The sequence below is a fragment of the Centroberyx gerrardi genome, chromosome 4 (assembly GCF_048128805.1).
Source record: "Centroberyx gerrardi isolate f3 chromosome 4, fCenGer3.hap1.cur.20231027, whole genome shotgun sequence".
In the NCBI taxonomy this organism is placed as follows: domain Eukaryota; kingdom Metazoa; phylum Chordata; class Actinopteri; order Beryciformes; family Berycidae; genus Centroberyx; species Centroberyx gerrardi.
The window spans coordinates 10552037-10579551 of NC_136000.1; the positions used below are offsets into that span (position 1 = coordinate 10552037).

Sequence of the window (27515 nt, forward strand, 5' to 3'; positions counted from 1 at the left end):
GTATAACGCGTGGCCCCATTGTTCTCCCAAATTGGTCTGCGACTCTAATTGCCCAGTTAGTCCCCTCTTGCTGGCTGTACTCGTCTACTCTGGCTAGACCCAGCCTCCACTCATCAGATCAGGCTGTAAAGGCTTGGTTGGCTGGGGCCGATGGAGGGCCCTGGCTGGCTGGCTGGCTGGCTGGCTGGCTGGCTGGCTGTAGTCCTTATTGGAGACAGGGCTGGGATGGAGGCGGAGAGGGGCCAGTCAGACTGGGCTTTAGCTTGGTACGTCTGAAGCCACAGCGACTGTCCCAGGCTGGCTGGGATAGGGACCTCTGATTCATTAGAGAAGGTCTTTCAGAAAAGGCCCACAGGCACAAGCAGCAGATACACATCTAAACCTGGAGACAGACATCATCCAAACAAATACAATGATTATACTGTAATGTACTGCTGTTGATGCATGGAGGGGCCTAAGTACACGAGAGACAGAGAGAATGAGACAAAGTGTAATTAGTACTTGTGTCTGTACCACTGGTCTGCATCTCAGTGCTAAATCTCTGGTCTCTAGTTGGGGATGTTGGCATTCTATGACTGGCTGTGTGTGTGTGTGTCTGCCTGCCTGATGTTCCAGATTTGCACATAGCTTTGCTTATGAATGCAAAAAATAATAGCATATGTTCTTAAATATTGGGTCACAAAATATTGCATTTTAATAGCACAAGGGACTGATGCTCATCAGATCCTGTCTAATGGAAAATATGTGTCCTTAGGAAAACAGGGATTCCCAGCATCACACTGAAATTGCATGAACCCATTCCACATTGAAATATACAAATGTTAATGTTTTGATGTCAGTGCCATATGGCTGATGATGCTGAGGTTTCTATGCTGCTGCTGTATCAGACAGATAAGCAAGCCATAGAGCTGGGTTAATAGTATTTAGCATGTGGATCTGAGTTTGTGTTATTGGCAGATCAAAGCCAGGTGAGCCACAAGACGCGCTGCTTTGCTAATGAGAGCTACAGGCTCTGCTGAGGAAACCCTCCAATTAGGAAGCAGGGACACATGAAAGAGACTAGCAATGTGGAGGAGACTGTCTGTCTGTCTACACAAACCCCAGAAATATGCTTTCTCCAATACTGAACTTTCAAAGATGCATTTTGCAATCTCCAGCTCCCTGTGCCTCGGCTCAGAGATTTGTTTGTTTCAGTTGACATTTATCCGAGCCATATAAAACAAAGTACCTGTATTTTATTTTTCACTTACTGTGCTTGAAGCTGATGTTATATGAAGGCATACAGTTGGCTGCTTCAATCTCTCATGACTGGGCCACACTGTAATTCAGTGAAAGCTGGGGCTGTGATTGCCCATTGATCCCCTCCACCTCCCCACCCCCACCCTCCATCTGCTTATTGCCCCCTCTCTGTCTGCAGTCATCACAAAACAAGCCGTTGTCTCCAAACACATCGTCTCGGCGTCTTTGATAGGTAGTTGATAACAGACTAACAGACTGATGGGGCTGGCCTTGCTGTATATAAGGGGCAACACAGCCAGCAGAGAAGCATCTGACAGCAGCAGCCTCACCGGAAGTGCATCCATCGACTTCGCAGAATCTCTTTGACTAACTCCTCAGTATGGCTGTGTTCTTCACCGCTGCTCTCCTGGCTATGGCATGTCCATTAATGGCATTTGACCTGGGCCAGTCCACCCGTTGCGTGCCCATCCCCAACCAGATGAAGGTGTGCCAAGATGTGGGCTACTCTGAGATGCGGCTGCCCAACTTCTTGGGCCACAGCAGCCTAGAGGGCGAGGTGGTCCCACGCTCTGAGGACTGGAGGCCCCTGCTGCAGACAGGCTGCCACCCCCAAGCTCAGGCCTTCCTCTGCTCCCTCATCGCCCCTGTCTGCCTTGACACGTAAGGAGATTTTGCATTTCTTGTTCTATTCCTTTTGTTTATTCTCTTTGGATTGCTTTTTCCTCTACAAATCTGTGAAACATTGCTTACTTTCTTTCTCAGTTAAACATTGTCTCATATTTTTTCTCTAATTTCATTATTGCAGTACACTTTGTGTCTCCCTCGTTCTGTGTCTTACTGTTGCCCTGTGTTTCTTCTCTTCCAGTTTTATCCAACCGTGTCATAGCCTGTGTGTGGCAGTCAGGGACAGCTGTGCCCCTGTGCTCGCCTGCCAGGGTCACGCCTGGCCTGAGGCCCTAGACTGTGACCGCTTCCCTGCCCAGGAGGACATGTGCCTGTCCCCCCACCCAAAATTCAGCCACTTTGCCAAAGGTATGCATGTGCCACAGACCGATCATTTGAGTGCTATATTTCTTGAATTTAAGAGTTGCCTTTCCATCAGAGGAATAGACTAACGTGTTCAATTTAGGTTGTTAATCAGCTCTTTTTTAAAATTTTCTTTAATCTCTATTACAGACTTACCCAAACCTGCCTGTCAAAACTGCCCTTCTGTGGAAGAGTCTCCTGCGTTGAAAACCGTTCTGGATGCCTTGTGCCAGCATGATTTTGGTAAGCACCAGGATTCTAAAAGCTCTGGCATAATTGGATGTATTCTGTTTTGACGAAATTATGTTTTAGTTTCCAAACCAGATGATTCACTCCTTTTTCTCTTCTCCTCAGCTGTGACTGCCAAGCTCTATCGTCGTCGCCTGCCCATGGGAGAACCAGAATTTGAGGTTGAGGGTCGGGTGGAGTTCATCCGCCAGGGACCCCTGCTCCCTTACGACACCCAGCACCTACTCCAGCAGTGGCTCCTCATCAACCTGCGTTGCGCCCATGTCCTCGTTCGCCCCGGACGGGCGCAGCTTTACCTGCTGACCGGTGCCGTGCAGCACGATGGCAGCCTGGCTCTCACCCGCCTCTTCCCCTGGCACAAGAAGGATGCAAATATTGCAGTGGCCACCCGCAAGTGGAAGCACCACAGATGTTGAGTGGACTGATGCCGAAATGTAAAACTGGAGCTCTGAATCTGTGTGTGAAGTGCAGAATCACACCGGAAGGAACTTGAGTCAAAATCAAGTGAGAGATTTGAGATTTCAGAGAGTATCATGGCTTTGGGTATTAATGATAATTGGTCAAGTGATCTAAAGGAAAGATGGGTATGGGAACAGAGCTGGACTCAGACATCAATACCCTCTGCTGCCCTCAGCGGCTCACTTACTGTATCTCTGCTCTGATAGCACACAGTAATAGAATGCACTCAAAACTGTACATAGTAATAATAAATGTAAATTGTTTTTAGATGTTATTTTCTATAAGGATATTGCTGTATTTATGAGTGTCATCTGTTTGATGTGGATGTTAAGTGCAAAAAAAAAAAGATGGCAATAAAATATTTGCTCTACTACATGAAATGATTCCTACGCAGTTCTTGGATATTTAACTGAACAAAATTTGTCGACCATTCCGCAGAGGTCATGACTCGTACGATCATTCCAAGTTTACCAGGCAGTGAAATTGTTTATAGCAAAGGGCCACTGTCACATGTAGGTCTTCTGTCACTGATTTTACCACAAGGGGGCACTCTAATGGAGAAGCTAACTGTTTACTGCAGTAATGCCATGCGCTCAATTTTGCCTTTTTCACTGTAAGCACTGAGCTTCTCTATGAGCTTCTCTATGCATTATAAAATGTAAAAAATGCATGGGTGTCAATGGGAAAATCTACCAGCTTTTCCAGAGTTCTGCCAAACGTTACTGTTTGAAGATAAGGTTTTGTAGAGTACTGACAAACTGGTAATTGTGGATATTGGGTAATGCAGACAGTGGCCCTAGATCAGGAAGAATTGTGTCAAATTGTTCATAATGACTCATGACCATAAGAGCCTGTGGTATGGCCTTTGGTATATAGAGCTAATGAGAAGATAAATTACTCAGTTTACAGTTGAATAGCCTTATTTTCACCACCAAGCTGAACAGACCTAGCTAGGAATTACTCAATCAATTTTACTGACAATATTGATTTTATTTTTGTATATCATATTGCCAACAGAGATGATGAGCTGGGTTATAATTTCAAATAAATGTATAGTGCTTTCAAGTGATTATTTTTAATTGGCCCAGACAAGCCCCAGTCAGCTGTGATGTGGAAAAGTAGATGGGTTTGGTTTGTGGTATGTGTATTGTCCTTTGGGGATAGTTGAGTAGCAATGAAGTGATGGCATGATTATGCCATATGGAGTCTTAAAAAAATGTTATCCATAATGTTTTATTAGAGAGTAGGAGTAATATAAAAGGAATGTTATCAGAATCGATGATAGATTTCAAAGTCTATCATTTCCTTTTCTCAGACGTAGGAGAAGCTCATTTGAACTAAGTTCCTTGCGTGACACAAATTTTAAAAGTTGAATGTATTGCTTCGCCCTACAAGCTATACACTAATGTGCATTGCCTTGAATGGACAGATTGCTCAGGCCCTTTCCGCCTGGGTTAGTTTTGTCTGCTCTGGCGTGAGTGCATAAGTAAGTAAGGGAAGCATATGACGTAGAAAGACAAAAGAACATTTTTCTCCTCTCTACAACCCGATTTGTTTAATCAGCAACGTCATCATAGTATGGGTTTGTCTTCCAAAGAGTATTTTTGGTGGCAAAAGCTCTGCTAGGCATCTGACGTTCCACCACAACGAAGGAAACATGAAAAAGGGTAAGGGAGAAATGAAAAATCGAATCTCAAATTTTCATTTATATGGCATGCTATGATTTGTGGTGACCAAAAGAGACTTTTTCCACAGTTTGGTTTGCTGTCCTTGCCCTGGTGTACCTGGACCTGCCCATCAGGGTTGGCACTGCCCCGATCTGTGCCCGTGGACAGGCCGAGTGCCATTTTTCTTCCTTGGGAGATCTCTTTGACAGGGTCATACAGCAGTCTTCCAGGATGCATGGCATCTCCAGTGATCTACACTCTTACTTTGTGAGTCCTTTTCCTCATCTCTCACATCCATCACCCCTCTTTGAATTAGCTATCTATTTTGCAAGCTCACTGTATCCTCTGATTTCACATGTATTTTATATACAGGAACAATATTTCTTCCCCAGCAAGAACCACTTAGGAAAACGGAAGTGCCACACTTATAGCATACTAACACCAGACGACAAAGAGAATGCACAAAGACTGGGAGTGAGCATTCATGTTGTTCATGTTGTGTGTTGGCATGTAGGTGTTTGACTGCATGTTCAAATATTCACTGCATCTTGTCATAGATTATATCCTAAGACAGTTTTCACATGGCTCAACCTGTTCCTCCACATGCACATCCAGAGAGAAGAGCTGACAGAGGTGATCCTGCGGCTGCTGGGGGCCTGGGGCGACCCCCTGTCGCAGCTCCACAGGAGCATGGCTCAGGATCAGAACCAGGACTTCAACCACTACAGCTCTAACAAGGCTCTGGAGATGAGCGACATGGTGCAGGAGCTGAGGAATGGAGTGGCAAAGGTGGCCGAGAAAGTAAGGGTCCACTTTAGTTCTGACTGCTCAGCTTGTGGATGCTTTGTATGTAAGCATAACACATAACAATAGTCCTATTTACTATTATTAACAGGCTGTATTTATTTATTGAATACATTGAACTACATCACATTTCAGTTGGACTTTGTATTTACTACAAAATCTGGTGCAAATTGTTTTATCATTTAGTGTTTGCATAAAATAAGTTTATAAAAGGGCAAACATAGAATTATAGTAAATTTTCACAATATTTTAGATCTTTTAGATGATTTTAGATGTTTTTTTCTGTGGCGTGTGTGTGTTCATACCTTCCCCTTAACTACAAAATTATAAAACTATATATATTTTTATTCTTCTAACTCTCCACCTCAGATGAAGCTACTGGGAGTGATTAGTAACACTCTGGGTTACATCTCCTCCCCTGAGAGTCTAGTCCCCTCTTCTGCCTCTTCCTCCAACAAAAGAGGAGAGCTCAACTCTATTGACCACCATGATCTGCTCTACTGCTTCCGCAGAGACTCCAACAAGGTCAAGAATTACCTGCGTATCCTCAAATGCAGCACTCTTCCTGAACTGGACTGTTAGTAACTAAGTGCTAGCAGAGCGAACTAGACAGCATCCTTTGTATCTTATTATTTGCTTGTAGCTACAAGTTTTATTTGTATGTGTGCTGTTATTATCCTTTGAAATGCATTTCATTCATGGTCCATTGTACACTGATGATTGCGTGTGCCATTTGTGATGTCGTTATAGGCAATTAAACTATTTTGCTTTTGAGCACTGAGCACAAAAAGGTCTAAAAAGAAAGATGAAATAAAGCTTCATTAAAAAGTTTGGGTGATTGTTCAATCTCTTCATTCATTACATTTATAAAAATGGTGCTAGAGTTAAATACTCTATTGACTTGTAAATGGTTTTGCTCTGACACAATAAGAATAAGCAATGTGGAAACTCAACGGTTTTATTTACACTTGACCCAGGTATGAAAAAAAGTATTTACAAAATATACTCAGTGAAAACTGACTTCAAAAGCATTTGGATCATGGGCATGGTTATAGTGTAAAGCTCACCAAAACATGAAAGACTAGGAAAAAATATTTGATAATGCAATAAATGAAGTGATACATTTGTCTTTAAGCTGTTTCCAATTACAATAGAAGAGCGGGAATCTTTCCTGGAAAGATCAGTGTAATAACCATGAAATTGCTTACTGAAGCGAAGTGAATTGAAATGAGATGATTGACCGAGCAGTTGAACTTATACATATGATGCAACAAAACAGTCTGATGCACTGAAAAAGTGATTATTATGTAGGTTAGTCTTTACAGGTAGTGTATGCCATCCACAAATTGTTGACTCCCTCTCAGTCTTTTAGCCCCTTCACAGATTAAGGAATTAGAGGGGACTTTGTGGATGTTAGGAAGTCACAGGTTCCTTCATGACTTCCCACTCATGACTCCTCCCGTGTCCCTGCCGCTCTTCTGTGATGGTGATCTATCTGATGCTGCCTTGGTGAGATTTGGTGATGGTACTTGCTCTTCCTGCGAGAGACCCTGGGCCATGAGCTCGTCCATTGGGGAGCGAGTGTTGTGAACCTCCTTCTCCTTGCAGTTCCTCCACTTCATTCTGCGGTTCTGGAACCAGATCTTCACCTAGCAGCAGGATAGTGGACAGGCGTTAGGATTCAATCTCATGATGTTTGTCCGACCGTTATGTTTTTTTTAACCAATAGTTAGATAGGCGAGGGTTTCGCTGAGCATTGGTGATGTTCCTGCCTCTTCACATTTCCTCCCCTGCCTCACAGTTGTTGAGGCAGGGGAGACTGTTACAATATAGATACAATAGATACAAATTCTAGTCTAGTCTAGTCTTGTTTATTTATATAGCCCTTTATCACAGTCAAGTCTCAAAGGGCTTTACATACCATCATATACCATACATATACATACTACATACACATCATATACATCCTATACTAGGTCATATACATACTTCATATTCATTGTTTACTACACCATATACATACTACACATATGTCATATACATCATATACCATACTACACACAAACACGCTCATACAATATAGACAATGGCCTTATTCCAGTGTATCAACCTGTATATGAACTTATGGAAAAGTATTGTAAGAACACAATATTACTGTGTAGGTACTTGATGAAAATCTCCCTAATACAATAATGTACTTACAACAGTGTAACGGCACCGTCGTAAGTGATATTGTGTACTTACAGTACTTTTCCATAGGTTAATACACTGGAATAAGTAAGTTGTATACTCATTAATGCACATTGGATTACCTGTGACTCCTTGAGACTGAGATCAGCTGCCAGTTTGTTCCTGTCTGTCTTGCTGATGTACTTCTGTCTCCGAAATGTTCTCTCCAGCTCCTTCCGTTGCTCCTCAGAGAACACAGCCCTCCTAAGGATCCCTCTGCGGGATTTAGGACTTGTATCCGCAGACCACATTGGAATATTTGCTCCCTCTGAGTGATAAATTGAAAAAAAAAACATTTATGTCAATGTTTATACCCTAGCTAACATGTCAACATCTTGAGTGAGTCTAGAATCGTTGATTTTAATTGTCAGAGGTTCATGTGCGTCTATAGGCATGCTGTCACAATCAGGAAAAGCAAGCAATCTCAATATGAAAACAGATAAGAGAGAGTACATGAAGCCAGCAGGAGAGTCCAGAGGTGGTTTGTAGCGAATTGAGATGAAAAACGTAATTAGGGTTTATTAAGACTTTTTCACTTGAAAGCAAAAAATAAGCTCGTGTCCACAATCAAAATGCACGCTTTTCCAACCATACCAAATCTCCTACCTTTTCATTCCTACATGATGTCTGTTTTTTTTTTTTTTTTTTTTTTTTTTGTCACACTCACTTTATCACTCACTTTCCACTTGTGTTTTTTTTCTATCTGTCCAATTTAACAAACTGGGGGTGACTAAAGAGAGAATAGAAAGCCATTTCATCTGAGGAAAAAGGGATTTGGTGAACTGTGAGGGGCAATCCCACGCTGCCTCACTCACAGGTGCATGCACAACAAAAGTCAAGTGGAACAATTTATCCAGTCTATTCAACATTGCCTTTTTAATCTGTACGACAAATCTGCACATAGACCACCTCTAGGGAGCGCGTAACAGGTTTGGACATGCTCCTCACTCCTCTATTGGGACTCAATGGCTTCCACTTAAACGGCCGATTACCAGGTCACTCCCGGGCAACGTGTGTGTCTGCCCTAGTGGGCCAACTATAGAACCCTGTGGAACCCCAACAATAGAGCCGTTCAATGGAAATGCCACTACTCGATGGCTCAGTGCTCCAACACTAAATCTTTTCACTTGCAGGTATGAAGCCAGTCTGTATGTGAAGATGAGCTCGAATAAGTCTATAAAAGTCACTTTCATTGAATGCTTTATGTCCCAGTCAAGAGGTCTCCAATGGGCAGGAATGAGAGTTGAGGGACAGGAGAAAGGAGGGGGGTCGGTGAACCAGGCTCTTTAGCCACACAATAGCCGGGGGGTTGTTCCTGGTCCAGCCCTCTTCTGCAGAGGAATGGGTGGGTTTTTTTGTGCTCAAGGGAGTTCATTGCTGCGGTGAAAAATTGCAGTGGGGTCGCGTGTGGATGGTGGAGTGAAAGTGCCGATTGGTCACGGCCGGGCTTGGCATTGTTGTGTTGCTGGGCACTGTGGGAAAGTGTCAACCCACTAAGAGGGCTCAAGGGACCAAGGGGATGAGGGCTTTCTGATGCATGCTATTTTCCACCACACTTGACAGGCATCATAGGATGCATTAACTAACTACCTCTAATAGCCCTGATAGAAAGCCAAGATAAAACATTTGATATAGTCTTAATTTGCAGACTGTTCCCAGCACTAAAATGGTATTTCATGTCCTATTATGACTTTATTTTCAGATTTCATTCAACCTGAAATTCAAACTAAAAACTATTGGGACTTGCAGCCAAACTTTTTTAATGTGCTGAGGGAGTGCTGAGCTTTGAAACAATCTTCCTTGTTCAGCACAAGGAATCCACACCTGTTAATTATAATCTTAATCTGACAGAAGACACGATGTTTATTAGCTCTGCATATTTGCGCCAGTGAAAGTGTGTATCTGCAAGTACAAAATAGGGGGCCCCAGGGGCTCATAAAAGCCCCGCAACCCACCCCTCTTCCCCATCCTAAACAGCCGTGAATGGTCATGAATAGTGCTGTGCAGAGTTGAGCGGAGAATTAGCTCTTTGGCATAGCTTCGGTAATTAGCTGTAGAGACCATGGGAGACCCTGCTGCTAATGCTTAGAGAGGAGCTGAGGCATTGCTGATGAGGCATAAAACACTCACTGGAGAAGACGGGAGGGGGGCTGGACCCACCGCAGCATGCCAGCAGATACTGAGGGCTCTGCAGGAAAACACTGCTTAACACACCTGCAGAGACAGAAAGAAAGAGAGGCAGACTGTCAGATATGGTCACGTGCTAACCAGTTGTGGAAGGTAAAATCCACAGGGGACTTGTACTGGATCACCGCCGACTTCTGAGGACATTTTGAATGCCATCTTGTCTCAGTCATTTTTACAGGGTTTCTTTTACACGTGTATATATTTTTTTTACAACATTGTTAAGCTTTAAATGGTGATGCATACAGAAGGAATTATATAGCAATAGCATTTTTTTTATGTTTAGTTTTAAATACCTAAAATTAACATGACAAACATTTTCACCATGTTTTCTTCTTAACTACCCATCTAAGAGACGCAAACAATTTACTAATTCACTTTGAGAATAATTGGCTTAATTAGGTTTGAAGAGTCAATGTCACTAATTGTGAGCATGCTATGATTAAAAAGTGAATGTATTTGTAGAGTTTGTAACAGTCTATTGTATTTTCTTCTCAAAAGTTGATATTGTACGTAAATCACATTTAAAATTTGCAATATTAATGCAAATGCAGTTATCACTCCACCAAGACTGCAAAGTATTCAACTGTTTGTAGATTAAAAGATATTATATAATTTGTTACAGATTTTTTTTTCTTTGAGACACTGAGATAAATTAACCAATAACTGCACACTATAAAATTGTACAAAAAATATTAATTCAGTGTTCAATTTAAGTGTACAATTCATGATTAATGTTATAAAATAGACATCTTTTTTCATCAGTTTTTCTGTGCATTGTTCATTTTTATATTTGAAAGCTGCAATTAATTGTACTTGGAGAGTTTTCAAAGACAAAGATAAAATTTAAGAGAGGATTATTATTAAGGATTAATGTCAGTATGTACTGTAAATTGAAATAATTATTTAACAATTTAACAAATAACAATTTGTTCATTATTGGTAGTGTATCAAGGATTCAACCCAGTCTTAGCTATAACATCTACATCTACATATAACATCTACTAAGTGTTACAGATAAGAATGGAGACAATCTATCATCATGTTAAACCTAAGGACCTGCAAATAATTTTCCACTTAAAAATAGTTTTAAAATCCATGAGTCACACAGCATTTATCCCTGATATTTTTTTTGCACGTTAAGACAGATTGTTAAGAAAAATAAACTTGTCATTAAACAGCTATGGATTCCAACAAAAATTGTTTTCGGTTGTAATTTTATGGTTTATACTCAGGAAACAAATCCTCACAGTCAAGAAATTCTGTCTCAGTTATTTGGTGCATTTATATTATTTGGTGCATTTCAAATCAGCTCAGACAGAAACTTATTCAGAGTGGAAGCACACACTAAATGGTCCAAGTAAATTATAAGTTATCACATTTATTAAGCAGCCAGCACATAAAGCAGCCCTCACACACAACGTTTCGACCGACATTTCATCTTTTTCCAGAGTGTGCTGGTGGCTCACATCTAAAACCTCCAACATGATCCTGATATTATATGCATGTGTAAAAAGTCCATGTATTCCTTTTACCTGCGTGTGGCAGAAGGGGTCCTCCTAAGTCTTTCACCTGGTGAGAGTGTGGACCCTGGGCTTGGCTGTGGTAGGCGCCATGCTGAGGGCCCCAGGTTCTCCTCGGGGGTCCGCACGGAGCCCGCCTCACATGTCCACCTGCCCTCCCTTCAGCGAGGGCCGAAGATGTCCGTGACTGCAGCAGATTGTCAATAAGAAAACTCTTCCCCGAGTTCCCGAAGCCCGGCACAGCAGGAGGAGACCCAGCCATATTCCTCTTCTTCATGCAGCTCTGAACTGAGACCATCCTGTTCACACAGTGACCCAAACACTTCAACTCCCTCTCCAGCAGTCACAGCTCAGTGACACTAAATTCTCCTTTAATCCCTCCTTGAGTGACCAGGCCAACTTCATTAAAGTCTGGAGAAAACAAAAGTGCTCTCCTCTTCCTCTTTTGGGCCTGCACTTTGCTACAGGGCTGCGTCGTGATTGGCTGAGAGGCCCTAATGTGCTTCTCAATTCAGATAAGGCCGGGGTCCTTTCTGGAGTGGCAGAAGGTGGGTCCGGCTCATTCATTATGTCAACTAGCCTATTAAATGATAGACACCAGAGACAATGAACTGCTGGCCAAAGTTTAACATGCACCAAACAGTCTTCTCCAGTAGTAAATAGTTTTCTCTTTTCTCCAGCCTCCCTCAGAGCTCCATTGTGCCTCAGAGAAACCCCGGGCTATCAAATGCTTAGCAACTTTACATTGTGCTTATTTCTGTTTCATTTGAGACACGTTGCTCTGCGAGGGTTGTTTTGATTGCAAAATGATTCAAGAATAAATCAAGTTAGAGTGTAAATTAACATGGCTTGGTAAAATGACTAAATCAGGATGCGTAAGACACTTTTTTTCATCAGAATTTATGTGCAAAATGCAAAAAGCCGATGACAAAGAACTTTTGATCTTTGTTTTAAATATTGAGACACCTTATGCTGTCTTCCAACATGCCCTAAAACTTTTGTATTTTCCAATTTTAATTTGGATTTTTTTATTAATTTGATATGGACACTGCATTTTTCAAAGGTTTTTAAATTGCAATTACTATCACAATAATAATCTTAATAATCTTATCTTAACAGTCTGTAATGACTACATTATCCATTTAAAAAATATATTAAAATATACCCTTCTATAAATTCAAATGCTTCTCTAGATGCAACTGTGCCTCACTAGTCACTCACACACTTGACAGGTTTGACAAGTGTCTTGGTTAGTGAATGCACAAGTGAAATGGAGCATGTGTCCTACGTTTTGTCACAATGTGTCTACAGAAAAGAGACATTAATACAGCATGACAGGATCACTGTACATACAGAATCACCATGTCAAGGACAAGATGCATACGTCAAAGACATCCTTCATAGATCTGTGGCTTGCTCACTTTTGGCATCCATTAGCCTTGTTTTCTGGCAGCCAGTCAAAACATTTACTGTATCTAAAGGCCAACTGCTATTACTGTATACTTCACAATTAGACAAGGAATTGTTATTTTTATTTTTATTACTTAAAAAAGGAGAGTGGGCATTTTACTGACCTTTGAGTTTTTATTTCAGTAGGAAAGGGAGACAGGAGAGAAAGTCCTGGTGGGATTCAATCTGAGGCCAGTGGGGGAAGACGTGTGGCTCCAGAGGCAGCAGACTCAAATACTCAACTATCTCTGGGCATACAAAAACCTGCTAATGTTATTCTTAAGTGAGGGAGGTTTTATAAATTATGCTGCATATTTGAGAGTTGCAACTGTTCTAAAAATGTGCAGACATACAAACACACACACAAACACACATACACACATTCACACACAGATGCACGTAATGAAGTTTTGGTATAAACAAGTCCAATGAGAGGCTCGTGTAACCTTTCACACCATAATGACTTCCAGCTAATGATCCTCCACATCATAATAGAAAGACCAACGAGAGGGGGGAAAGACCCAGAGTTGAAGCACAGTAAACAGGCATGTCCACACTGGTCGGGGGGAGCAGGGAGCTCTGGATTGGGGGTCTAGATACCTCATGCTGAGCATGGAAATTGGCCCAGACAGCTTGGCCTATTGTGTGTTGGCCAGGGAGCCAAAGGTTGCTTGTAATCAAATTTGAGGTTTTTATTCCTCAGACTGGTGGAGAAGGCATGGCGCTGCGTTGCATGATAAGTGTTAGCAAGTCTGTGCGCTATACCTTTGTGCAGTGAATGCGTGTTTACATGCTCCACATAGACCAGTGGAAGTGATAGTGCCCCAAGGCTTTTTGTCTGGTGGAGGTAGAGTCATTTGTTTATGACACAAAGAGAAAGTGAGAATGGCTGGCTGGAAATAACTCTAATAAAAATAACTTTTTGTTTGTTTTATTCATACATTCACATAGTCTTTTCCCTCGCATAAGTCCTTGAGCAGCTAATGTGTGAAAATCTGTGGGAAGTCAACAATTCTTATGGACACCTCAAAACCAAGGACACTCCTAAGAATTTCAGATTTTCCTGTTAATGTTAAGCGTGTTCATTGAGGGTAGAACCGGTTCTTGAACTCATAAGACTTTATGCACATTTTTAAAAGCATAGCTAAGAGCGTATCATCATTAAGATTCACCACTTCGTAATTAGCCAGATTCCAATAGAGCTCTCCAGGAGAGGGAGGTATAATTAGGCTATTCTCATACGGTAAGTCTTGGAAACACCCTGAAAGCAAGTTCATGTGAATTTATTTGATGTCCCTCTTTCTTTTTAGAAATGGAGGGAAAAAACAGGGGTCCCTTCATTCAGAGTCCTCACAATGGCCCTGTTGAAAACTAGCACTCTGCAGACCAGCTGAGATCCCCTTTCTCTCTCTTTTTACCCCCACCAAAGCTCTTAAAAAGATACCGGACCATTGCACACGCAATTGATATTCCACCACTCGAACTTAATATCGTGAATGGAGGGCCAGACTCTATGAATCAGGAAGACAATGCGCTTAGCTTAGCAGCAAACTGGCACTTTGTGTGCGGTGTCTGTGCCCCAGTGGAGGAAGTTTCTAATGTGAGGCTCACAATTGTGTGTCTATAGAGTTCTAATGAGCTTCTGTATGCTGAATGAATGGCCGGGCCCCATTCACCGTGAGGGCCCAATGAGCCAGCTCACTGCACACACTCACAATGGGGTCTAGGGGAATGGGAGTGGCTGTGTGGAGCGACTGCACTGCACGGACAGTCTATAAAAATCCACAGGAGAGTGAGAGATCAACATGTAACCATGTTCCGATGAAGAAAAAAAGTACGTCAAAGTATGGCCCTTTGAGCATTTTGGAGTCATCAGTGATCATGTGAGTTTTTCAGGAAACTAGTTCAAAAGAGGCCAAATAGTCGGTGCCTGAATTACAGGCGCATTCGTCACAAAAACTGCAAAGTTATTTAATGTTGCATGGGGAACAGTCTAAAAAATAATGACAACATATGCGAAACATGGATAAACTGCACTAGCAAAGGGGAACAGAGGTCCCAAGTGGGGGAGGCTCAGAGACAGGGGTAGATGGACGCTTAACAGGATAGTTGCTAAACTAAACACCGCAAAACTACGACCTCACACCTCTGTGACACGGTCTCAATAAAGACTGTGCACCATGAGCTTCACAAAGCTGGTAGTTATGGCTGCACTGCCTTTTGGAAACTGATTGGATCGAAGGCCAATGCACAAAGACACATGAACTGGTGTAACGAGCACAAAACCTGAACATCTGAGCAATGGGAAAAATAAATATGATCTGATGAGTCATCTTTCACCCTTTTTCATACATTTGGATGGGTTTATGTTTGGAGAAAGCCAAAAGATGCCTTCAACCCGACGGTTAAACATGGTGGTGGATCTGTAATGGTATGGGCAGCCATCTTGTGAGAATCACAGAGTCATATGATCTCTCTGCATGGCTTTATAATGACCAAGGAATATAAGGGCATTTTACAGAACCAGGTGCATCCTATGGAGCATCCTCCCTGCTCCCTCATGATGCTCAAATATTCCTGGATGATAATGCCACTATACAGATTGCTGAACAAATTCAAGAGGGGTTTCATTGCCTCCCCGGTCGCCAGATCTAAACATCATTGAACCTTTATGAGTGGAGTCCAGAGTGTAGATAGAGTAGATTCCCACCTCCTTCCTTCCTCAAAGAAATGGGCAAAGAACTGGGAAAAGGTGGCTCTACCCATTATTAGGTGCTTGATGTTCATATCGTTAGGTGTTTGTGCTATTTGTCTACTCCCTGTAGCAGCACAGCACTGTCTGTATCTCAGTTCATCATTTAGCCCTGCAATAGGCCAAGGGTGACACTGCCTGTTGAACCTCAGTACTGCGCCACTGTGATCCAGTCCCTGTAATTCATGGCCCCATGCACTAGATGGCAGTGAGAGAATGAAATCCATCTGTATCTCATCCACAGGAGCACCATGCAAAAAACTTTAGTCTTGAGTGCCTCTCTGCTGTCAGTAAGGTTTTCCATCTTTTATGTGGCATGATCTGCAATTTTTTTTTCACTTCTCTCAAGTACACAAATAATCTAGGGGTACAGGAATATTTGTTGCATCTGCTGTCAGGTTGCTGTGCCTTTGACTCTTGCAGTCCCTGCTATCGGTTGCTTGTAATTTCATCAGTCTATGAATTTAAGCTTATTGTGCTGTTACAGTTATTGTTGCCTAAAAATTGAATTTAATACCTGATTATATCTGATAATGTGATGTATTCATACACACCTGAAGGCTTTCTAATGACACAACCCATGCTTATCATTGAATCATAATATATTCCATTTATGTCTTGTTGACAAGCCCTCTGTTGTCAGCTTCAGTGATGCCATATTTTCTTCATATTGAAATATATCATAAGAAATCAAAGCTATGTGAATGAATATTAAACACATATCATTGAGCAGACACATGTAATGAATCATCAGAGCATAACATTTCCAATATGCCTCATGAATGTCAATGTTGAAAGAGAGGCAAGGTCAGTATGACATGGAATTATGCAACAAATGATCCCCAAGGGAGCTCTATGGGAACAAGAAGGACACTTTCACCGCTGTTCATTCAAATCCTGGCAGCCCCGGCGCAGCTACAGCAACTGATTCCATTTTGTCTGTGGCATTAGTATGCCTATATGGTAAGATTATGGCCAAAGGGAATGAGCCCCCAAGAGCATTGTAATGCATCACCCATCTGTTTCCTTTACAGAAGCACAAAAGACTTCCACTGTTCCACTGTCCTTGCCCAGAGAGACTGTGTGTGTGTGTGTGTGTGTGTGTTTGAGAGTGTGTGTGTCAGCGAAGGTGTGTGTTACGTGGGTGCATGTGTGTGTTTATTACTTTTCATTCTTGGCTGGGCGCATGCTTTAATGACTTTTATTTTCCTGATGGCACTTTAGGAAATGACAACTTGTGGGCAATACAAAGTAATTACATTTCCTGTGTCTGGACCCAGAAGAAATCTAGTATTATTAATAATGAATAGAGCGTTGGAGGCCCTCTCACACAGCAGATGTGATACTCTAGCTCACTTGGAGAGGCATTGCCTGCCTTTGTTTTATTGACAATAGCTGCCCATTAGCTGCACGCCATGGACCTATGAACAAGCTCTCTGAATTGGAGGTGGACAGGGGCATATTTATCAAAACATATCCATTTTGCATGATCCATATGCATAATCGTGCTGTGAAATTAGCAAAAACCCAGCATGTTATTGGCAGTAATGGAATTGTATCAAAGTCAAGGCAGATTGATATGAGAAACATGTCAGTGTCACTCTGGGATCCATAGGAAGAGGTTGAGTGCCAGAGAGGATCTGGAACTGTCCCCAGAATGGTATCTGCTGGCTACTTGATAACAGCCATCCTCCACTTGTCAGCCCAGTTTGACAGACCAGCACAGCCAACAAAAGACTTTCCCTGGGATCCAGGGATTGGCTGCAGTTTGTTGTGGACTTGGGATTGCCTCTGAACAGGCCTCTGTGAAAAGGCTTCAATTTATGTCCATTTGGCAGGAAATTTATTAGGATTCTGGGAAAACATAACTGTTTATCCTGCTTTTAGGGGAAAAAAAAATCTTCACTGGCATGGGCAATGATAAAATGGTTATGTTTCAAATTTGTAATTGGTCCCATGGATGAGGAGGATGCAAGAGGAGTAAACAAATATGCAGAGCACAAAGCATCTGTGCTCTATAAAAACGAATTAACAAGGCTGAGTCACACAGCCAGCCAGGCACTCCATTTCGATTCATTTTCATACCACCTGCCGAGAAGGCGAACTTCAACTTTATTGGATGACTTAACTAATAAAATAAATGAAACTGTAGCAGCTTGGGACATTATGCTTACAAGAGGTCATAGCTCCTATCATAGAACAATTTGAATATTTGTGGGACCATGGTAAACGTGATATTATGCTTTGAGACAGTTGGTAAATAGCATGCTACAACTGATATGGCATTTTCTCTATCATACAAAGGCACTCCTCTATCCTTCCCTGTTGAAAAATCACTAGAAATTCAAATTCTTATAGGCAGTAATCATAGGCTTTTTTTTAATCTCCTACAATATTCCTATAATATTCCTCCAATGTTCCTATAGGGGCTTATTTGTATTTATTTGTATGTCTCTAAAAGTTATTTTTCTAAGGATGTGACCTTACTAAACGTTATATTATTCACTATAACAGTTGGTAAATACAGGCGGTACAAGTGCTATATTTTCTCATCATCATCCATTCATTACAAAGGCGCGTTCCTCTATGCTCCCTTGAGGAGAAATCACTATAATGTAATATTCCTGTGGGGACTAGTGGGATTAGTCTGTGGTGAATTTATAGTGACCTTATCGTACATGGTAATTTATTTTTTATCTCCCGTGGTATCATTATAATATTGGTGTGATATTCTTACTCAATATTATATAGAGGTTATTATAGTTTTACTGTGATATTTGCATGAATATAATGGAGGGGAACCCCACCTAAATTCAGTTTACCTTATCTTTTTAATTGCACAATAGAGTTTACCCACTTTTTATAGTATAGATCATGATAAGCAGAGGAAAGGGTCTAATGAGGGAGATTTTTTTTTTTTCTTAAATATATTTGATTTTTGTTATATTGGTGGTTGTTTGCCTCATAATGATCACCGATTGGAGGTGATCGTAGTTTCTCCGCCTTTTTATTTAACATCTCACTGGACATTTGTATAATATCCTTCTAAAATGTATCAAAGGGTTATTATAGCTCTTTCCCATCAGGGCCTACTGTACGTATTTCCCCTGCTTGGTGGACTTCAACAGGCCTAGTTGCAAGACATTTAAGAGCATTTTGGATTTACCAAGGGTTCTCTCAGCCGAGGCCACAAGGGGGCTTAATCGGTCCTCCCTCTCTCGCTCCTCGGCAGGGTTTCCTCTTTTCCCCTCCTCTCTCTCTCTCTCCACTCCTCCTCCAGTGGTCGCAGCTCTCATTCACACTGCTGTAGAGGAGCGTCTCTTGAACTGGTGAAGCAGCAGCGGCAGCAGCAGCAGCAGCTTGCTTTGTTACATCCTCTGTTACCCACCTGTGCCGCGGATGGTGCTGATGGAGCAGATCTTGCATTAAATGGAATAATTTGTATTTTTTCTCTCCCCGGATGTGTTTTGTTTGCATCACTGGGCATCTAAGTTGTGATGATGCCTTCTTTCAACATTTGGGATTGGTAATAGGCTTCTGAGCGAGGGTGATACATCATTCGCATGTGATTGAACAATACTGTCTCTTGGAAGTGGACAAAACATGGACTAATTTTTTTTTATATTCACCATGGGATTATTACAGCTATTTCTGGTCCTCGGTTTATTTTGCGCCGCCTCAGGTAGGGCACACGGTTGTCATTGATTATAGGGAGTATATTTTGCAATATGTAGGCTATATGATGGTAAAGAGAAATCCATAATAATAAATTACGCGAGGTTTTTATGCAATGTTTTGGAATATTTTGACAATTGTCCTCTCTGTTTCTCTAAAATGATTCGCCTACTTGATAAAGCAGCTTTCACAATAACCACCTATCTCCTCTCCTGACACCAGTGGGCTGGGAATTGTTTATGGCATCACAGGTGTCTTAACCTACTAATATTACAACACTAACAATAACATTATTGTTTTTGCAAATTAGTTTTAGGTTTCGGGGTTGACCCTGCCCTGCGCATCAGCGTGTTTGATGAACTAACGCTTGGAGATGGCTTTGATGGAGTTACTCAGGTCCAGGGCTTCCACAGCGAGTCTAGAGCTTTCCACTTCCAAGGTACAGTAAGACTCTCCATGTATTTCTGTGCTTAGATGTGGAAGTTGAAAAGAAAATGTCTCAACAGATAGCATGATGATGCATGTGACAAAATGATGATCAAACTTGCGCTGTTGAACGTTTTGAAAACTGCCAGTCACGGACATTGCTATATTTTGTACTCTCATAATGCATGTCCAGTGATCCAGTGATCAGTCCATCTGTTTGTGTGATGCCTAATGTACCTATAGTGCTTTTTGGGAGGATGTCATATCATCTGATAATAATGTAAACCTAGATGCTATTTTTACTGTCCATAGTTGTGTCCATAGACTGTCAGCGCCAACATACAGTGGATTTGCAGTTTTCTGTTATAATGGGGCTGTGTTTGGGGGCCCTTAGACTGCCACCTGCCCAAACAATAGGCAATGTCTAGGTCCCCATGAAAAAGAGGCGGGGGGGGGGGGGGGGGGGGGGGGGGGGGGGGGGGTGAAGGGGAGAGCAGAGGGGGAGAGATGGGACAAACACGCAAAGAATCATAGAAAAAGTGAGCATAATCAGATTAGTCAGGAACAAAACCCTGCGTTCACGGAGATGCAGGATGTGAGTCTGGATGGTGAATGGGCCTCAGCCAGACTTGCCCATCAGTGACCTTTCTGAGTCTGACGTCTGTGAGCTGTCTGAACAGTTTCTATACCCCGGGATGTGAAAGGGTACAACAGTGAACCAGTACTGAAATGTCCATGTTGGCAGTTGTAAGGCAGTGTGTAAATATGTTAGCGGGTTGTTAGTTGAGTTAATGGCACTGCGGAAAATGGAGTTGTCAAAGCTGCTGTCATGCTGTAGTTTTATACGCTGTTGTGTCGATGGCACGTCTTAGTCCACTGATGACAGACACTGATTACAATCCAGAGGAGACTGCTAACGGCCCCACCACAGCGCTGGAGATGGCTATCATAACCCAGCCAAACGTAGCAACAGAGGAAGTTGCTTTTAGCAATACAGATCAGTGGCAAAACCAAAGACATGGCAACATTCAAATCTTTACAAGCAGGATTTCACATCTCATTACAGATCAGATCTTGTACCAAAGTGACAATGTTGTTTTGGGACACAGACACACCACAAAGTCATTTGTCTACATTTCTCTTCTCCTCCTGCTTGCTGATATCTTCTAATCTCCAGCACAGCAGCTGAGACAGCAGCACTTCTGCATGGAGCAGCAACTCCAGCAGCTCTCTGTGAAGGCAGGCCATTTGATGTCCTCTGTGGAGACGACACTCAGAAGTGCTCTACCCAGGCAGGTAGCGAGATGGAGAGAGAGACTAGTATGGAGAGAGAGAGAGAGAGAGAGAGAAGAAGATGAGCAAGAGAGCTATAGAAAGAAGCTCCCCGGCTTTTTTTTACCGACTGATGTCACAAAATAGAAAGCACGACTGTTCCGCGACGGGCACCTCTCTGTCAATACGGCCCCTTATTTCTCTGCATTACCTTTGAGCAGACTTTAAGTGCACTCAATTACCCAGGCAGAGAAGGCGGTGTGTTATTTATGGCAGAGCTTGCCTACATCATTCATTTGGGATGTCTATGTTAAGTCAACGATGTTGGCTGAGGGGGAGGCAGGGAGAGGCGTGCAGGCAAAGCAGACCGGAGCCCCTGTGTGCTGTGTGTGCTTGTGCTCAGAAATAGAGAGGGAGAGGTAGAGCGAGATGCAGAAAGAGTGAGGGGGGGAAGACAGAGAGAGGGAGGGAGGGAGGGAGAAAGAAACAGAGAGAGAGAAAGAAACAGAGAGAGAGAGAGAGAGAGAGAGAGAGAGAGACATAGTGAGCAGAGCTGTCTACCAGCTGTTTGATAGACTTTGCTGATCCCACATGTATGGCTGCTTGGCTGGCTGGGACCAGCAGACAGGCCCACGGTGACATTCCGACGCTCATTAGATAGCAGGCTGAACACATCCAAGGCTGTCCCTTCCTCTGCCTGCCTGCCTGCCTGCCTGCCTGCCCGAAGGGATGGCTGTTATCTCTGGGTGCTGGGTGGAGAGGAGGAGGAGGAGGGGTAGATGGGGAGAATGCTGAAAGAGTAGGAGGAGGGGATGGAGAGGGTGTGGGGGAGAGAGCAATTCACAGCATATAAATGTGTGTGTGTGTGTGTGTAGATAAACAATTGAGTGTGCGCATACTGGTATGTATGGTATATCTTTGTATCTACATCTGCGTCTGCCAGAGAATGTTATTTTTTTTGTCTGGGAAAGAGAAAGAGGAGAGCAGTGAGCTGAGGGGGATTGCTGTTTAGCGCACCCCCCGCTGATGCCTTTGAAGGTAGCTGTCAGCGCTACATTGCATGGCATTAGGAGAGGTGGACCTCAGGGACGGGCATAATAGAGGAAGAGAAATGCCCCAGGCTACGCTTCTCTCACCTTATTAGGCCAGGTGGTACTCTGCCACACCAGAAAATCATCACGCCTTAATTGTGAAGTGAGTGATATCTAGACATAGATTACACGCTATAGTACAACGACCACACCCAGAAGAACCCCAAATTTTCTACCTTTTGTACCACCCCCCACCCCCCTCCCTCCCTCTCAACACACACACACACACACACGCACACACGCACTCTCTTTGTTTGGCTACATGCATTTGCACCAAACACATTCTAAGTACAAACAACACAGTTGCTAGAAGCATTCTCTTAGCTGCAGCAGAAGACTCCTCTCTGTGTTGGTGTGTGTGTGTGCGTGCGTGTGCATGTATGCGTGTGTTTGAATCCAGTCTGTGTCAGAAGCATGTTCTTACTGAGACTGAACACTGCCAGTGAGCTGTTTCTGTGTATCTGGTGGTGATTATGTCTCTGACTGCAGTGACACTGAAGTGTAACGGGATGGAAGAGACTCATTTATTATACAGCAGTGCTGTGTGTGTGTGTGTGTGTGTGTGTGTGTGTGTGTAATTGTGTGTGTGAGGGAGAGAGAGACAGAGGGACTGAGTGTGTGTGTGTGTGTGTGTGTGTGTGTGTGTGTGTGTGTGTGTTTGTGTGTGCATGAATGTGTGTGTAAGAGTGCCAATCAAAAGTATGTTTCTGATGTGAGGTGCCAGCTGCTACAGCGCATTCCTAAACTCTACAGGTTATGATAAACTGGACTATTGTGCTATACTGGGCAACATTGTAAGCCAATGGCAAGCAGGCAGCAGGAGGACCCCATGTAAGTATTACAGTATCTGGAAGTCGGGTGTCGTTTGGCCCCTCCCCCGATTACTTCACATCTTTTTTTACAGTCTATGCTTTACATGCTTTTCAAAATGGCACGGAAAGTGCCAAGAGATAGATGTTTATGGGCGCTGACATATTGCTTCATGGAGCCGTTTTTTTTACCATGTGAACGTGCCTGAGCTGTGAGGGGGATGGGTGGTGGGGAACAGTGGAACTGAACTTGCTACCAGTCCTACCTGTGCTGCAATGTTAGATTCACTATTGTCTGTGTAGGCAATATAGCCTACATTAGCTTGGTTATTCTGACTGGAACAACAGCTTACTTGCTTGTTAACGTTACAGTGTATCTCCAATGTAGAACGGTAAAAGTACAAAACGTGTCTTTTACAGTCCCACAGGTGAATCCACAAGGCATTACTTGTTATCAAAAACAGGAGTAAAATCTGAATAATAATGAATAAGAATAAGAAAAAGAAAACTGTATAGCTCCAATCCACTGGCATTAATCGAGGTTCATGTACATCACAAGCATGTCTCAAAGGACTTTACAAAGAATGAGCCTATCTAGATCTAACTAATCAACAATCAATCATAGAACAACATGGTGTAATACAGAATGCAACAAAATAAAACACAAGGAAGCAAATCAAAGCACAAGACACAAAATAGCATGTTGGAGGGGCAAACAAGCCTAGCTAAGCCTATCACCACCAGCCTTAGACCCTCAGTGCATGCAAGGAAAGCCTCCCAACAAAACCTTATTAGGAACAAATGAGAGAAACCCTTGGCGGGCCGAGTCAAAGAGGAATCCCCCACTGGGATGGCTTGTAAAAGGTGCTGGGACAAAACAGTAAAATGGACAGTAACATGACCAATAACAATGGGATAAGAAAACAGATGAGAGAGAGGGAAACATGATGCAGCAGAGAGATGGGACTATGGACAACATTACAGTTTTTGTCTAAACGTAACAAACGCACAATGATAGAACACAGGCTAGGGAATTTCTTGTAGAGACAGTAATGATTACTACAATACCTACAGTATATGAGCAATAAATTAAGATTAAATTATTACTACTCGGTGTAAGGTGCTATACAGTGCTGGATTAACAGTTGCTTTTATTTATTTCCAGCCAGGAGAAGTCTCAAAAGTCTTGCACTGTTCACACGGCAACTTGTAAATTCTATTATTTGCCATTTCTCACTGCAGTTCCTGTTGCAAGATGTATTATTCTATTATTTGCCATTTCTCACTGCAGTTCCTGTTGCAAGATGTATTATTCTGTTATGTTGCCCAAAAAGTTGCCCAGCCTTTCAAAACAGTGATTGACATTATCCAGAAGTCCCTCCGGCCAAAAAGTGTTTTGTTTGTTGCCCTCTCAGGCGAAGCTGATCCTGGGTTCCACTCAGACGCACTGATGGGGATGGAGGGAGAGATATTTCTTTCCCCCCCCAGGCCAATATATAGTTGATTGGCTGGGAGGCTGACACCAGCTCTGAGTATGTGTGAATGTCAGACAGGCGGTCACTGAGGAGGCGATCTGAGAGTTGGGGAGAAATTGCTGGCCAAAGCAGTCCTGGAGGTGCCCTTGGCTCGGTTTAGTATTTGTTCCAGGAGAGCGGACACTCAGTGGGGGGAGATGGTCCTCCGAATGCAGATTGCCTGAGCGCAGAGGAATATTCAGGAGCTGTAACAACTAGCTAAAGGGGGTGCGTGTGTGTGTGTGTGTGTGTGTAAGTGCATTCATCTTTGTGTTAGCCCATGTGTCTGCATATCTCTGGGGCGGTCTTTTTCTTTGCATCTGTGTGAGTCAGTGTGTTGGGAGTTGAAGGCTAGTTTCTGTATATGTATGTCTACACCTGTTTGTGTTTGTGTGCTCATACCTTTGTGTGTGTGTGTGTGTGTGTGTATGTCTCTGCTTCTGTATGTGTATGTGTACATGCATGGATATGCGTGCGCTGTGACAGTAATGAAGGGTTTGGAGTTTGCTGCTGGTGGAGAGTTTATCATTACTCTAATCCCTCTGGAGAGATATTCTCTTGCCTTGCCCTCCCACGCATATCCCTCTCCACGCTCAGACCTGCAGATGAAATGTGTTGTTGGAAGTATGCTCTGTCATTTGTCAAACAGGAAGCATTATGCAATAGAAAAAAAAGTGTTTTTTTTTTACAGGATTTATTACATTACTTGTGCTCCTTCCTCTGTTTATTGGATCATTGTGTTTGTTCTGACCCTCTTGGCCCTGTGTGTTTAGTGTATCTCATGGCTTGCTTGCTGTGTACTGGTTGAGAGATGGCTTATTTGCAAAATGTCGATGAAGAGGAGTTGTTGCAAAGGCGTGGGTGGTGTTATTTTGTTCTGGCAATCCACCAGAGACCAAACAATGAAAGTCCTCATTATTCACATACAAAAGTGGCTATGATCTTGTCTGATATCTGTAATACTGTTTTCAGTCACAATTTCCTCCGGGAAATAATTAAATTGAAGCCTAATGCACGTAATGAACGTAATGTCCTGGAGAGGATGTTCATTTTCGAAGGCAACCTCTCTTCCCTTTCCAGTATAAGAACCCATATTCTTTAAATACAGGTAGAAGTAAAAGCAGTGTGTGAGAAAAGGATTGTGGCATAGCTGGGTGTATCTGGGCTCTCAAGCTGTGCTGCAGGGCACCTGTTCTAAATGCTAAACGTGTGAGCCAGTGATTGGTGCAGCGCTGCCAATATACTTCCATGAGAATGCAGTGCTGGGGGTGGAGGGATTTACAGCTGTGTGGGGACTAGGGGTCAGACAAAATAAGACCGCATTAGACAGTTTAAGATTAGAAGTGAAGCTGAGGGATGGAAAGCTTGGCTGGAGTGAAACCATTAAAGCGCAATGTATCCAGGAGATAAGATTAGGCTGTAGCCCAAAGCTGTGCTTCCCAGGGATGCTGTTGAGCCCGAGGCTTTTGGAGATCTCCAGTCAGTTGGTACATCTCTGTGCCTCAAAAACACTGTTTTCTCACAATGATCTGGCCTGCAACTTTGCATAGCCCGTAAACAACTAGGATAAATGACAAGAGCCGTGTTATTGCATCGAAATTTCTGTTGATTGGAATTTTATGTGTTGGAGGATCATTTTCAAGCTATATTGTGTCAGTATCTCACATCAGAGTGGTCGTTAGGAGCAGGTGGCTGCCCCATCCAGGCGCCTGCCAATAGATAATCGACCAATGGCTCCCTCAACAGGGGCGCATTGATTTGGCAGAAGTGGAAGCTGGCCCTGTTATCACAGAACACACTCATCCAGCCCTCTTTCATGTATGTTTTTAGGAATGCAGGGATATTATCGGTACAGTCGTCGTAATCCTCGCTTGAGTGCCTGAGCAGGGATCCTAGTGTTGAGACCATCATGCTTTTGATACAAGCATCTCCACAAAAAGCCAAGCTCATCACTCCATCCAAATGAGACGGTGCCTTCAAATCCCTCCCAGATCCCATCTGAAGCGGCCCTTTCCCCTCAAGGTGGAAAGGCTGGTGAGGGGAGTCGCCCCCTCCCAGATCAAAGGCTCATGGCTGGCAAGCTGTGAAGCTGCACCGTGGTGGGCTTTTAGAGACCCTTGGTCCTGACCATCCCCCTGCCTCACCATCCTTCTGCTGTCAGTGTGGACTCCACCCTTCCACCTGCTCCCTCCCTCCTTCCCCATCGCGCCCATGATTGAGATGTCAGTGTGGTCCCTTATCGTAGGCCTGTCATAGTCATACGCATCCATACTGAGCTCTGGCAGTAGACTGACCAGTGCATATTGCCATCTGCATAGTGAATCTAGTTTGGCTTGAGCTCTTTGTATTAAAAGTGGCAAATGACTAATATATCTCAGTCTCAAATAGAGCATTTTTGTAACTATCAAAGAAAAAATATATATTTTGTAGCTGTAATTACGATTCAGTACAACAGCACAAATAATTTCCAGTAATGTCCTAGAAAAAGTAAAGTAATTGTGAAAAATGGTCACTTGGATTTAATTATTAAGTGGTTTTCTGTGGACGGCAGCAGGTCATTGCTGGGCAGAGGACTCTTGTTGGCGTCATTGGGCCATCTGTCCCACCTCAGCCAGTGACGCTGAAATGATGCTGCACTGGCAGTGCAAAGTGCATGAAATCATGTACTGTATATCTCTCTGGTGGGGCAAAAAAACAGACAGGATTCTTGTTTTGACAGAAATGACTCATAACGTGTTCCCCATGGGGTTGATACATCCATGGTTTAAAGTTACCATCAGAAAAATGCTAATGCTAGCATGCTAACTCCTTCCTGTAAGACTAACGAGAGGTGAAAACGTGTTGTTAATTTCAGCACGTTATCATTGTATCCTATATAACCATTGAGCATACTATGCACTCCTGGTATGCCAGGCTTCATCATGGCCTTGTTTGCTGTTTCAGATCGCATTGTGTTAATTGGCTACTCCCACCAGCTGGAAGTAATGTTGATACACTGAGGAAAAGCCGCCATGCTAGCTTCCTGGAGCGCTTAAGTGTGCCAGGGCATCTTGCATGCATCCCATAGCTGGAAGTGAACTCTTTGATGTGATCGCTTCTGAGAAACGTCATCATTTATTGATGCTTCCATTAAAGTAGCATAGACGT

The 27515-nt window shown here is 43.0% G+C and overlaps 3 protein-coding genes across 4 annotated transcripts in view; all 3 read left to right on the forward strand.

The window, feature by feature from the left end:
- The first annotated feature begins 1618 nt into the window (after window positions 1-1618).
- Window positions 1619-2930, forward strand: szl (sizzled). The gene is made up of 4 exons (XM_071897601.1): window positions 1619-1899; window positions 2105-2271; window positions 2416-2508; window positions 2620-2930. The coding sequence occupies exons 1-4, from the start codon at window positions 1619-1621 to the stop codon at window positions 2928-2930; spliced, it is 852 nt and encodes a 283-aa protein (XP_071753702.1).
- A 1700-nt stretch (window positions 2931-4630) lies between these two features.
- On the forward strand, window positions 4631-6026 carry LOC139910293 (prolactin-like). Its single transcript, XM_071897546.1, has 5 exons — window positions 4631-4640; window positions 4729-4907; window positions 5013-5114; window positions 5256-5441; window positions 5814-6026. The coding sequence occupies exons 1-5, from the start codon at window positions 4631-4633 to the stop codon at window positions 6024-6026; spliced, it is 690 nt and encodes a 229-aa protein (XP_071753647.1).
- Window positions 6027-19196: 13170 nt separating this feature from the next.
- Window positions 19197-27515, forward strand: part of nell2a (neural EGFL like 2a) — a 62909-nt gene continuing 54590 nt past the window's right edge. The window contains exons 1-2 of one of the 2 annotated variants that reach the window (XM_078283119.1): window positions 19197-19263; window positions 19567-19695. In XM_078283119.1, the coding sequence (XP_078139245.1) occupies window positions 19212-19263; window positions 19567-19695 (181 nt within the window). In that variant the 5' untranslated portion in view covers window positions 19197-19211. The remainder of the gene's footprint in view (window positions 19264-19566; window positions 19696-27515) is intronic. The other variant, XM_071897525.2, reaches the window with a different exon arrangement.

What these genes read in the sequence shown, in the direction of transcription:
- szl (XM_071897601.1), top strand. Translation starts at nt 1,619, where the DNA reads ATGGCTGTGTTCTTCACCGCTGCTCTCCTGGCTATGGCATGTCCATTA. An exon ending in GCCCCTGTCTGCCTTGACAC is followed by an intron (nt 1,900 to 2,104) that starts GTAAGGAGATTT and finishes CTTCTCTTCCAG; the next exon opens with TTTTATCCAACCGTGTCATA. An exon ending in CTTGTGCCAGCATGATTTTG is followed by an intron (nt 2,509 to 2,619) that starts GTAAGCACCAGG and finishes TCTTCTCCTCAG; the next exon opens with CTGTGACTGCCAAGCTCTAT.
- LOC139910293 (XM_071897546.1), top strand. An exon ending in GTGATCTACACTCTTACTTT is followed by an intron (nt 4,908 to 5,012) that starts GTGAGTCCTTTT and finishes TTTTATATACAG; the next exon opens with GAACAATATTTCTTCCCCAG. An exon ending in TGGCAAAGGTGGCCGAGAAA is followed by an intron (nt 5,442 to 5,813) that starts GTAAGGGTCCAC and finishes TCTCCACCTCAG; the next exon opens with ATGAAGCTACTGGGAGTGAT.